This window comes from Porites lutea, chromosome 6 (genome assembly GCF_958299795.1).
Source record: "Porites lutea chromosome 6, jaPorLute2.1, whole genome shotgun sequence".
In the NCBI taxonomy this organism is placed as follows: Eukaryota; Metazoa; Cnidaria; class Anthozoa; order Scleractinia; family Poritidae; genus Porites; species Porites lutea.
In genome coordinates this window covers 326,176-338,578 of record NC_133206.1, presented here as the reverse complement: position 1 = coordinate 338,578, position 12,403 = coordinate 326,176, and the positions used below count along the sequence as shown (strand labels likewise).

Below are 12,403 nucleotides of genomic sequence, written 5' to 3'. Positions count from 1 at the left end.
GCTAACTTGTGGCAATTCGCACTTATAAAATTATTCATGATAGCTTACTTGACTTTCTTTGCTTAAGAACGTTTTCATGAAAAATGGCAGCAGTTTTTATTGTAAACTTTTCCTGTTTCATAATACTAGGGTTGTTTAATATATCACTTCTGTGCTTATTCTTTATTGAGAGATAAGACTACCCCCTCACTTTTTATGTAAATAATTGGGACCCATGCCATAATTTAACTCAAAGAATATAGGTCGCTAAAGCAGAGGTTACCTGTACGAAGTGTGTTATGTTGCTAGATGAGTCTTGCTTGTGGTTAGGTGAGGTAAGTTAAGGCAAGGCAAGGCGATGGCCAGGTTGTCTAGGTGATTTCATATGTAAATAACTGTATTCTGCATCATAAAATAAAACAACAAGCTCGTCAAAATACTTCATTTTCTCTAAGTTCTATTCCTGATTCCTAACCTTTCGCCTAGCGGTTACAAATTAACAACTAAAGCCTTATATCAAAATACGGTAAACTATGTCTCTTCCTGTCATACTCAAACAACGAACGTCGAAAACTTTTTCAACCCCCAGGTCACAATGCATATCAAAGCTGCGTGTATCATTTTCCAACTGCTGATTGCTTACCACATCCGAGATAGTTGTGAGTATTCTAGACACATTAGTCAAGTTCTTGATCAACGAAGTGCTTTAAAAATATGAATAAAGTGACCTGAAATCAGTTTAGTGACGCACCATTCTCGCCTTTGACAGTTGGGAAGCATCTTCTTGTGGCTTACTGGGGACAGAACAGCGCAGGGATGAAGTACCCCGAGAACCCCGAGAAAACCCTCAAAGATGTCTGTCAAGAAATGAAATACGACATTATTGTCATTGGTTTTGTGGTGACATTTTTTGGAGCAAGCAATAAAGGTGAGGTTAGAACATCTCGCCACGACCATTTCGCCATGATTATAACCGCTCACTTACCGCCATTTCGCTATGAATGTAACCTTCTTAGTAATGTAACCGCTGCGCAAAAAATTGCTGTTAATGTGAGCCCTCCGCGAGTTTACCATCCTGTGAATGCGTCCAGCCTGTTGATGCTGTAACTTACAGAAAAACCTCATTGATGAAGGCACCAGTTCGTACGCAGCTGCCTAACTAATGAAAACAATACTTTCATTTAATCACCTAATTATTCCAATTATTTCTTGGTTAACACAAGCATGTTAAAAGACAATACAGTAATACACATCGTTCAATTCGACCATCGACTTAACGCCACTACCAAGAGAGAATGAAGAAAAATACCTTCATTGTTTCTTTCCACTACTCGCCCTTTGAGGAACTGGCTTACAACTTTGTTACATTTAGGAAGTGTCTCTATGATTCGTTGCTAATTGAAATTGTATCATAGTATGTATTCTTGGTCATTCTTGTTATTTAGCTGAACCACAAGCTACACTAAGAGTAAATATATCATAATATCATTATCGTTTTCATTATCATTAGTATCTCTATCATTGTTGTTTTTCTTATTATTCTTCTTTGTTAACTCTGATGAAGCAGGCACCTCCTTAATGCAGCTTGGGTTTTTTTCTTTTACGTATTTTAAAACCCTTAAATTCGGTACCATTATTCACCAAACCCTTTTTCTAAGCAGATCAGATGCCAGAAGTTAATTTTGCAAACCACTGCTGGGATCCTGTCTCGCCTGAATACCCGAAACTTTATAGGTGCCCCAAAATTGAGGAGGGTATCAAATTCTGTCAAAAAGCTGGAAAGAAACTTCTAATCTCGCTTGGAGGTGCAACTGGTGACAATGATCTTGACGATCAGAAAGCTGACATCCTTGCTCAAAATTTGTGGGATTTGTTCCTTGGAGGCAAAGGCAAACAGAATATTAGACCGTTTGGAAGGTAATGATATTTTATGGTCTAACAACTAACGTGGAATAAAATGATGCTTTAGGTCACAATAGAGACTTCAGAATCAATGCACTTAATGTATTTTTTTAAAACAAACTTTTATTGAAACAGCTAATTTATATCAGACCCAAAACCTGAAAAAGAGCATTTCACGACCGATGTAGCTTTTTAAGTAAAAATGAAAATCGTGACCATCCCATTCAATATATGATTAAACCACCGACAGATTTGTACAAAAATCGACTTTAGGATGAATGCGTCTTGTGGTAACCTCAGACATCTCAGTCTGTGGACATTAGAAGCTACGTTTGGAAACAAACTTACATACTTTCTGGCCGTATGTCTTTTTTCCTTCAAAGTGCTATTCTTGACGGGGTAGATCTTGATATTGAGGATCACAAATTTGGAGGCTACGCCCAGCTCGTTAAAAAGCTCCGAGAACTAGAAAAGGGAGCAGGTACCAGGAAGTACCTCATCACAGGGGCCCCACAGTGTCCTTATCCTGATGCGTCGTTGGGCCCCAAACCTGGTACAGCGTTAGGCGACCAAGGATCACAGTTTGATCATGTTTATGTGCAGTTCTACAACAACTTCTGCCACACAGGCGACCCTGCACAGTTCGATCCTAATGTGAAACAATGGCTCCAATTTGCGGCTGGTGCAAAGCAGGTACATGATTGGCTGATGGTGCTAAAGAGAGCTACTGGGGCAGGTCCAAAGATATTCGTGGGAATGCCAGCGGCTACCGGAGGTGCGGGAGAGCCAAAGTACTACAGAAAACCCGAGGAAGTCGAAAAAATATATGAAGTAAGAACTTATGTTACCATTGTATCTTGAAGTTCTGACCAGACGGTTATTCTCGTCACATTTGGTGTGTACACTGCTGAATTTACTGAATTACAGTGGTACTTTTGAAAGGCTTACTGTGCGACGATTAATTGCTGTAAATTGATACCAAATTGTCATTGCAATAGTGCACTGATATAATATGGCAACACTATGAGAGAATTAGGTGGTAAAAAAACAGGATTGTGAAAACTAGGAATATGGCACGGGCGACAGAGAGACAAACCAATAAGCTATAGACTTGCACGCTTTTTTTCGTTTCTTTGTCTCAATTTTAATGTCAAAGACTCAATGTATAGTTACAAAACAAAACATTACAACTGTAAGTGATTCCAAATTGATACGCACACTGTTTCCATACACGATATTTCTTACGCACCAGGAGCGTGAGGTTTTAAAGGTGTATGCACGGAAAGAAAGATTAGATCTCCGAAGGTCCCCCAGAAAAAAATTTAAATTTAGGGGCTCAGAAATGCCATTTCCTGCTTTTTCCGCAGGGCATTTTCAGTAAATAAATATGAAGAAAAAGACAATATTTAGTTGTTTATTTAAGATCTCTAGTGTTTATCGGTAAGGTACAGTGTTTACAGAAAAAAAGGACAAAACAATGACGCCCTCAAGGTTACAAACAATGCAGAGGGTGAGACGGCTACCCTTAGACGGGCAAATACACCAAAATAACGCGAAAGATTTACCATTCATTCCGATTTAATGATAAACATGCTTTCAGGAAATAAGAAATATATATTCAACTGTACGTACGTGCTTATATGGACGCTACGCTCTTGTGCACTATTACTCTAATTATCTTAAGATTACCAACAACATAACAAGTTACCGGTATACATGAAATCTTACAAACGAATCGGTAAAAAGGGAACAGACCTGGCTAACTTGGCTCATCTACGTAACTGTGGTCTACCGACAAAGAAAAAGACGAACGGTTGGATAATTTTGATGGAAAAAGGAGAAACATTTGTATAAAAAACAATAAGCTGAAAGGTTTAGTAGGTACAAATCAACTAAATTTAACCATGGAAAAGATTCCATTTGTTAGTAAAGGCGGTCAAGAATTACAGTGAAAAGCTACTTGTTTCTCGATTTGAATCACAGGCGGCCCAAACTCATTACATGAACGCGGACGTGACTCTTGCTTGCGAGCGGTGTTGTGTTACAAACGGTTATTTACAAAGGCTTGTATGGGATCGATCGGTTTTTCTTAAAAGAGAAAAAAATGTTATGTTTTTAAATAAAATCGACGTACCTTATTGCCTTGTTGTATTCTTTGTTGTTTACCCGCGTCTCAGGCCGTTTTGAAGCGTTTTCGGAGAGTTAGCGCTATTTTGGTGTTCCACTGCTAATGAACAGAGGGACATAGACGGAAAATCGGTAAGAGCCGCACCGCTCTATAACATCCCTTTTTGAAAAAAAATTGAATTAATATCATTCCAAAAAAAACGTTTGTTGTGGAACAGCTCAGAAATAGATGAGTAACAGCCTCTATTTCCCGTTAACAAAAACTGCATCAATCAGATTGCACAAGTTTAATTTTTTTGGAAAAAATCGTTGGTTCCGATGTAGGAACTTAAAATGGAATGTTCTTAATTTGGTAGATGTCTTACCGGTTAATTATTTAAATGCGACTGTGTATGCTTTCTTCCAGTCTATGTCACTGACATTCTCAACTTGAATTTACCTAAGCAATTTTCCTTGACTTGCAACGGGTGGAGAGGTTATTTCTTCCAGGCCGGTATAAGTTCAGTTAAGGTTGCTCCTTTTGTAGAATGCACTTCCTACATCGGTTTAGTTTGTAGGATTTTACAGCTGCGATAGAACCAAAAAAAATTCTAAAAATTCTGAAAATTCGACCTCATAACATCATGCCCAAGAAGTTACTCTTTTCATCTAATGAATGAGAAATTCTGCATTGCTTATCTTGCAAACCCTGGTGAAACCATTCTGGTTTTCGAAATAGCGAGTCGCGGGAGGACTGAATGCAATTCTGTTGGCAACTTTGAGCATGATTTGGGAAAAACTTATTCCCCTGTAGTCTTTAACTCGGCAAAGATTACCACTCTCCGGTATGCAAACCAGATAATTTTAGGCCAACCTGGATTTGTTCGCGGTAGTCACGAGTTCAAATCCCCGATCACGCTTGTAAATAGCCAACTGGATTGCCGCCGGCCGGTTGGCATGCTGAACCCTGTTATATGTTTATTCTGGTTATTTCTTTTGGAGGATTTCTTTCAGGACCTTAGCGGGTTGTGTGTGTGTGTGTGTGGGGGGGGGGGGCATTATCGTGAGTGCCGATCCTTGTAGGGGGATGTGGGGGTATCTTCCCCCAGAAAATTTTCAAATTTGGAGGCTGCGAAACTCTATTTTCAGCACCTGTCATGAGAGATGTCTCCGAAAAATCGACCTCGAATATCAAAATGGCAAATAATTGCAAATAATCAAAATAACTGAGTCTAAAGAAAACAAATCCATCCAAAGACTTGATGTGTCTGGCTCAACAGGTCCAGGAGGGCAGCTGCCCCCTTGGCCCCCAGCTAGCTACGGCTCTGTCTTTGTGTTGGTTAAGACACAAAGAAATTACTCATTGCTTAACTTTTCCGTTTTTCAAAGCGTTTGTCGCTCAATCGCTTGTAGACACTTTAATCTACAAAAGTCTTAAGAATTTTGCAAAATTGTTCCTTTTAAAAAGAAACTGAAGAACGAGCCGAATTTTGGTGGATTCATGCTTTGGGATGCTTCCTGGGACCAGCAAAACGTCATCAATGGCAAGATGTACAGTGATCATATCGCAGACATTCTAAACAGAGGTGCATCTCCAACACCCGGAGTTTCTTCCACAACAACGCCTAGTGGAACACCTCCAGGGATATCCCCTTCCTCAGAGGCTTCAACCACAGCCACACCAACCACAGGGGGAGGAGGAGGGACACCTCAAGAGACGTCTCCAACCTCGGGGGTTTCAACTACAGCGACACCAGCAACGGAGGGAGGAGCAGAAGGTGATACAAGTAATGTAGATTTCTTCTTAAAGCTATCTTTGAGATAGGAATTTTATCTTTGAGTAGCCCAGTAAACGGAAAAGCTTAGGATTATTCCAACGTGAAATATAACTGTAAGCGGCCATGTAGTATAGTTAAATTTATGTTCCAAGTTTCAAAAATTTATTCTAAACATTTACCGAATAAATTAATGCAGTTGTTCTCAACAAACATTACAATATGCTTCATGATTATGAAACCTGTCGTATTAGTTCTTGACACGTTCCTAGAAATCCTTTAGGCGGCGGGATATAAGTCTTTATCACTACCGGATCCCAGAATGTGAAACAGCAGCGCTGACAAATAAGACGAGGACCAGTTGTTGGAAAACCTGTTAGTAGATATCCTGATTTAACCACAAGGCATTATTAGAATATTATCACTTTTCATCGGTAATGATATAGTCAAATGGTCATTTTCTCACTTAAGTGATCCCATAGCTTTTAAATTATCAATCTTTTTACTGCAGATTTTTGCTCTGGAAAAGAGGATGGTGACTACGCAGACCCGAGCAATCCATCCGGATACATCTCCTGTTCCGGTGGGGTAACGTACAAACGGAAGTGTCCTGCAGGCCTTGTGTGGAATGACGCAAAAAAGGTCTGCGACTGGCCACAGAAAGGGCAAGATGCAAAAGCAATTTACAGGCCTCTTAAGCCTGTAAAACCGGTTCAACTATCGCCCAAGCAACAATCCGACCAATCTTTTAGTGTGTCTAAGAAAGGAAGGAAGGAAGTTATAGTTGTGGTAAAATAAAACTGAAAGACAACGAAATGGTATCAGTTGTGTTTACTTTTAAAGTCTCAGGCTTATATTAGTTTCTACTTTTCCCTCGCCTTCTATTTCAAACTCCGCAGCAGAAAGAATTGATCTTCCTGTCTATACTCTAAAAAAGGAATAATATATAGATTTACCCAGGGCTAGACCTAAAAGCGAAGCTCTCGTTTACAAACTTAAAATTTACTCAAACAAAAAATAAAATCGTTTAATGCTAAAGGTGCTGTTACTCAGAACAAAGCGTTGCAATATTGGAACAATGCTGCAATCATTCCAAACAATGTCGCAACATTGATGCAACGCTGTGTTGCGCTAAAAAACGTCCTGCGAATCGTCCCGTGTAACATCCAGGACGGATAATGGTTGGGCGGTGAAACGAGCGCTCCGCTCTTCATTTAATGTGTGATGCGGAGTAGGACTGGCACGAGCGCTCTTTCCGCGCTTCCGGTGCGCTTCAAGGCCGGCGAAATTTTCCTTTTCGCAAACCGGAAATCCTATTTTCTTTCTGTAATTTCAGGCTACAATGTTAAATAGATAAATTCGTTTCATAACAATATCAATAAACAGTTTCATATGTTTGTGTCTGTACGTCTATAAGTCAAACTTGTTGGTCGTATAATGCCAAAATTTGAGTTTAATTTGAAAGTGTTGAATACCTCCAACTTCCACTAAATATCACCTAATCGTCTTTCGCCGTTTCGTTTGCAAAAGCTTAACACTTCTTAACCTCAATTTTTACATATGTTAAAGAAGGATAAATTTTATATAACATAACAAAAAATTAGATTGATATATGTTGATATAGTGGCGTTGTACTTCTTCAAACTTTGCTTCTCGGGTGTAACGCGCCATGGCGATTCGCACAATGCGTTGCAAATCCGGTAATCGCATGTAAACAAAATTTATTAAGGTTAGTTGTAGGGTTTTTTCTCCGTTTTTCTCGCTAAAACAAAACAAGGTAAACAGAAAAAACTGAGGGGAAACTAATTTTGAAGTTTCGAAGAAACAGAAAGACGTCTGAGATGTTTTTTTCAAAATTAAAAAGAAGGATGATGGTGATTGAAATTAGCATAATTTCACCTTGCACGAGCTGCACGCATTTATAAAATGCACGTCATCTAGTTATGAAACACGATCTGCTGTCTTTTAGTTTTGCCATGGATGACATGGATGAGATTTTCGTTCGTGTTTTAGACAGTGCTCAGTTGTTTTTGTTTTGGAATAACATCGACATTGGCGAGTAGCAGAACGAAAATGTAATTCAGTGGTAGAGTCATGGAAGTAATAAAAGAAACCCTTTGGAAGAGATGTTTGTCTACTCCAACTAAACCTCCCGCAAAAACTAGCAACATTTGCCTCTCGGAGACAGCGTACCAGCACAAAGGGACGAGGAAGAAGTGCAAGAAATAAATTCAAGCCGCCATAATTCAGTAACAGCGGCAGTGTCTAATGTACAAACCACATCATATCGCAAGCCCTGACCGAAGTCGAAAACAAGCGACATTTCTAAGCAGAGTCCCAGTCCACTGCATCACACCTTTTTGCTCGGACGTGCTCGTTTCACCGCCCAACCTCTATCCGCCCTGGTAACATCACCTGAAAAGGCGACGGCAACGAGAAGGGCAAAAAAAAAACAATAAGTCTAATTAGAAAAAAAAACAACTTAGCACGTGAAGCACACTTTTTTGTACATTTCTTTGCCGTTGTTTTGATATGTCGTACGACGTGTTCCTGTTTGCTTTTTTTTTCTTCACTGCCGCTTATTTTCATCTTGGCGGCCGCTAACATTTCTCATTTTCTCAACGCCGCCATAAAATTTTCACGGTTTTCATCCAACAGAACTCTTCTCTTTTGTTTTCTATCTCTCGCTCTAACGCTTTCTCTGTCGGTTCACATGAGACGGAAAAAAGACTCTGCTTCGATAGCTGTCAATAGACCTTTTTAGCTTGTATGTTTTGTTTTCCCAATTTAGACCACGTGATATTCTCTAGGGAATTTGCCTTTGGTCTTTTCATTAATCATTTATACCAATACACGTGGATGCAGGTGCATAGGACGACATTTCAAAGAAACAGTTCTCTGGGGTACGTCATGTGGTCTGAAATGGGAAAACAAAACAAACAAGCTAAAACGGTCTATTCATCTTCATGTGGACGGCGATTATAACTAACACGGGATTATCGTGCTGGTAGTAAATGTGACATTTGACACTGGCTTACATGTAAGGGGTGGACGGACGGACGGACGGTCACGTGATGACCAAATTTTCTCGCGTCAATACGTTACCATTCTTTTTTACCCATGGTGCTCCGTTATCAAAGAGAAAAAGAAGGACAGAATATACCAAAACCTCACTGGGTGTGCTTAAAACATTAACTATTTAAAAACGAGCTGCAACTTTGTGGAAAAATGAATTGTTTTGTTAATGCTAAGCAAGGAATCTGCTTGCCCTTTAATATCGTAGTGTATTACTGTGACTATATAATTAATAAAAATCAACTTTGTTGATTCAATGTCAAAGTACAAAGCAAAGTAAAATTACAAAAAGTTATGCCGAAGATAGAATAACCTCTAGAGTTGCCACAGGCCAAGCGAAAGTAATGATCTGCTGCTGGTTTACAGTAATTAAGTTAAACCTAACGATAAAAATAACAAGTTACAAACTAATTTTAATTAATGAAATATAATACAAGAAATAAAGCAAACTAAACGTAACAAATAATGATAACATATAGATTTAGCCAGGGCTAAAAGCAAAGCTCTGGTTAATAATACTTATAAACGAAAAAAGGTAAGTCGTGTAATGCTAAACGGGGACGGCAATGAAAATGGCATCAAGATCAATAGATCTAATTAGCAAAAAAACAGATTGCACGTTCAGCACACCCTTTTTTCTAATTAGCAAAAAAACTAATTTGCACGTGCAGCATGCTTTTTGTCTTTCTTTGCCGTTGTTTTGCACAACTAGTTACACGTTATTTTTATGGAGGAATTGTCGTATGTGCTTACCCACCATTTTTATGGAGGAATTGTCGTATATGCTTACCCAATATTTTGTCTGCGTTCATTCTGCAGCGGCTTACTAAAATTTATTATAATTGCAGAAGCGACAAATCCTGTTAGAAGAAACAGAATTGGACCTTTAAAAGAGGGAGGATGGAAGCCTTGCCGTCAACGACAAAGAAAAGGCAAACTTAATAAATGATTTCTTTGCCAATATCGGCACAAGACTTGGACGAGCCAATAGAAATTTTCCACAACAGGGCGATCGCATCCGGTTGTTCAGTGCCCTCTGTTACTGATATCACCGTCTACGAAGATTCGGTCCGGCGTAAATTAAAAGCCATCAAGCCAAATAAATCTGCGGGTCCTGATGACATTGCACCTAAATTATTAAAACTAGCTGAGCCTGCCATTGTCTCTCCCTTGACTGGTCTATTTCATTCTGTGCTCACCTCGGAGAAACCTTTACTGATTGGAAGAAAGCTCGTCTGATCTCAGTATATAAAAAAGATGATGAAGCTGACACAAATAACTATAGACCAATATCGCTTCTCAGTGTTCCAAGCAAGATAATGGAATCTTGTGTATCAGAATCTGTCGTTCGACATGTTTTCCACAATAACCTGGTTACAGATAAACAGTGGGCTTACCGTGAGGGGCATTCTACTGAACTATTGCTCGTACACCTTTCAGAAATCTGGAGAACAGCTATTGATGATAATAATAATAATAATAATTTAATATTTATATTGCGCAAAATACATGTAAATATGATCAAATGCGCATTACATGAAAAGTAAATTATCTACATTAATAAGTTATCCAAAATAAATAAAAATATTATATTAAAAAAACAATGGATCTATAAAAATATAATATATACATAATCCTAAAAAAATTCCTAATAAAAAGCTAATCTAAAAAAAATGGGTCTTAAGTAAACCTTTAAACCTATGAAAATTGGGTTCATTTCGTATTTGTGATGGTAACCCATTCCACAGTTTAGGTGCCGCAGCTAAAAAAGCACGGTCACCCAATGTCTTTTTAGTTAAACTTGTTGACGTTTGAAGCATGATTCCCATTGCACACGATCTTAAATTGTATCTCCTTTTCTCCCTTTTGCTAATGAGTTCTTGTGGATATATCGGAGCTTGTCCATGGATCACTTTAAAAGTAATTATAATAATCTTAAAATGAATCCTAAATTCTACTGGAAGCCAATGAAGCATACACAGAATTGGTGAGATGTGATAAAACCTTGGAATCTTAAAAATAAGTCTTGCTGCGGAATTCTGGAGCCGTTGTAACTTTGCTATTTGTTTAGCTGGTAACCCATACAGAATACTATTACAATAGTCAATGCGCCCAATTATTAGGGCATGAACAAGTGTCTGGGTCGCTTGGTTACTTAAATACTTTCTTATTCGTCTTACATTTGTAATGTAGTAATAGGCTGCTTTACACGTGTTATTGATATTAACTTGAAGACTCATGTTACTATCTATCCATGTCCCTAAGTTCTTGACCGACTGAACAGGCGACACTTGAGCATCCCCTACTGCAAGCAAGTCAACATGAACCTTGGATAGTTGCTGACGGGTGCCTATTACTACAAACTCTGTTTTGCCATCATTGATCTTCAGTTTGTCACACAGCATCCAGGCTCTTATCTCATTTACACACCGTTCCATCAGGCGTAGAACCAAGAAGTAACTTGCAATCCATAAGTAAAAACCCATCTTTCCGCCGTAGATAGTAGCACTTAAGTCTTCCAAATTTGCCTACAGCAACTTGATACATTTAGACTCCTTCCAGAATACACGTGGTCCGAAAAAGGAAAGGCTAACAGCAAGAAAATAGCTAAAACCCAGGAGCGGCAAGAGACGCGCCCAAACCTCATCGGGGAAAAGCCGATTCGTAAAGTGGTTGTTGTGGCGTTTGTTGACTTCAGAAAAGCTTTTTACTGAGTACCTCACGCTACCCTACTGCATAAACTAAATTTTCAATTTGGAGTTCAATTAAGGTTCTCTTCTATCAAGGCTGACGGACTATCTAACTGATCGAACTCAATTCTCGGTAGTAAACGGCCAGCACTCAACTGTGCTAAAAGTCACTGTCGGGATTCCCCAAGGGTCAGCACTTGGCCCGACGTTGTTCGCCTTGTACACCAATGACCTACCAAGTGCTATTGCCTCTGGCTCTGTCTTTATATACGCATATGACACCACCGTTTATTGCATCGGGGACACTGTTGATAACACTGTCACTTCTTTAAATAACGCTTTATCGGAACTGAACAGTTGGTGCCTACAGAACTCTTTAACCCCTTACTCAGTAAAGTGCGAAGCTATGCTGTTAATGAGAAAATCCTACTTTGGGCCGCTAAACTCTGTAACTATTGGAGACGATCGAATCGAGTGGGTGAAACACACTCGTCTTTTGGGCGTTGCTATTGATGACAGGCGTTCCTGGTCACATCACCTTACAGATGTAAAAAATAATTTTGTAAACAAACTGAACAAACTGAAAAGGAGCAAATTCTTGAGCAGAAACGCCCTATTGGACTTGTACTTCAAGATAATATTACCAACAGTCTTATATGGACTGGTCATTTGGGGCGGCTGCCCATATGCGGACCTTCTACATTCCCTGGAAGTACTTCACCGTTGGGCAGCCAGAATAATGAACAAATTGCCCTGAGATATGCCTACTGAGGAAGTTTACCGACATTCGAACTGGAATACTTTAACCCTCTATTATAACCTTCGATTAATTAAACTATTCCATAGCGTGTTTATAGGTGAGGCACCTGCGGCTCT

General features: G+C 39.2%; 2 protein-coding genes across 2 annotated transcripts; one reads left to right on the top strand and one right to left on the bottom strand.

Annotated features, from left to right (window-relative positions):
• Nucleotides 1–574: 574 nt before the first annotated feature.
• Nucleotides 575–6,560, top strand: LOC140940746 (uncharacterized). Its single transcript, XM_073389708.1, has 6 exons — nt 575–638; nt 749–907; nt 1,641–1,896; nt 2,265–2,712; nt 5,456–5,765; nt 6,274–6,560. Exons 1-6 carry the CDS (start codon nt 575–577, stop codon nt 6,558–6,560), a joined length of 1,524 nt encoding a protein of 507 aa, XP_073245809.1.
• Nucleotides 6,561–10,501: 3,941 nt separating this feature from the next.
• On the bottom strand, nt 10,502–11,323 carry LOC140940745 (uncharacterized). Its single transcript, XM_073389706.1, has one exon. The coding sequence runs from the start codon at nt 11,321–11,323 to the stop codon at nt 10,502–10,504; it is 822 nt and encodes a 273-aa protein (XP_073245807.1).
• Nucleotides 11,324–12,403: the final 1,080 nt, after the last annotated feature.

Excerpts from the sequence above, each read along its gene's own strand:
- LOC140940745 (XM_073389706.1), bottom strand. The coding sequence starts at position 11,323 with ATGGGTTTTTACTTATGGATTGCAAGTTACTTCTTGGTTCTACGCCTG.
- LOC140940746 (XM_073389708.1), top strand. The coding sequence starts at position 575 with ATGCATATCAAAGCTGCGTGTATCATTTTCCAACTGCTGATTGCTTAC. Across the intron at positions 639-748 it reads TTACCACATCCGAGATAGTT|TTGGGAAGCATCTTCTTGTG; the intron begins GTGAGTATTCTA and ends CGCCTTTGACAG. Across the intron at positions 5,766-6,273 it reads AACGGAGGGAGGAGCAGAAG|ATTTTTGCTCTGGAAAAGAG; the intron begins GTGATACAAGTA and ends TTTTTACTGCAG.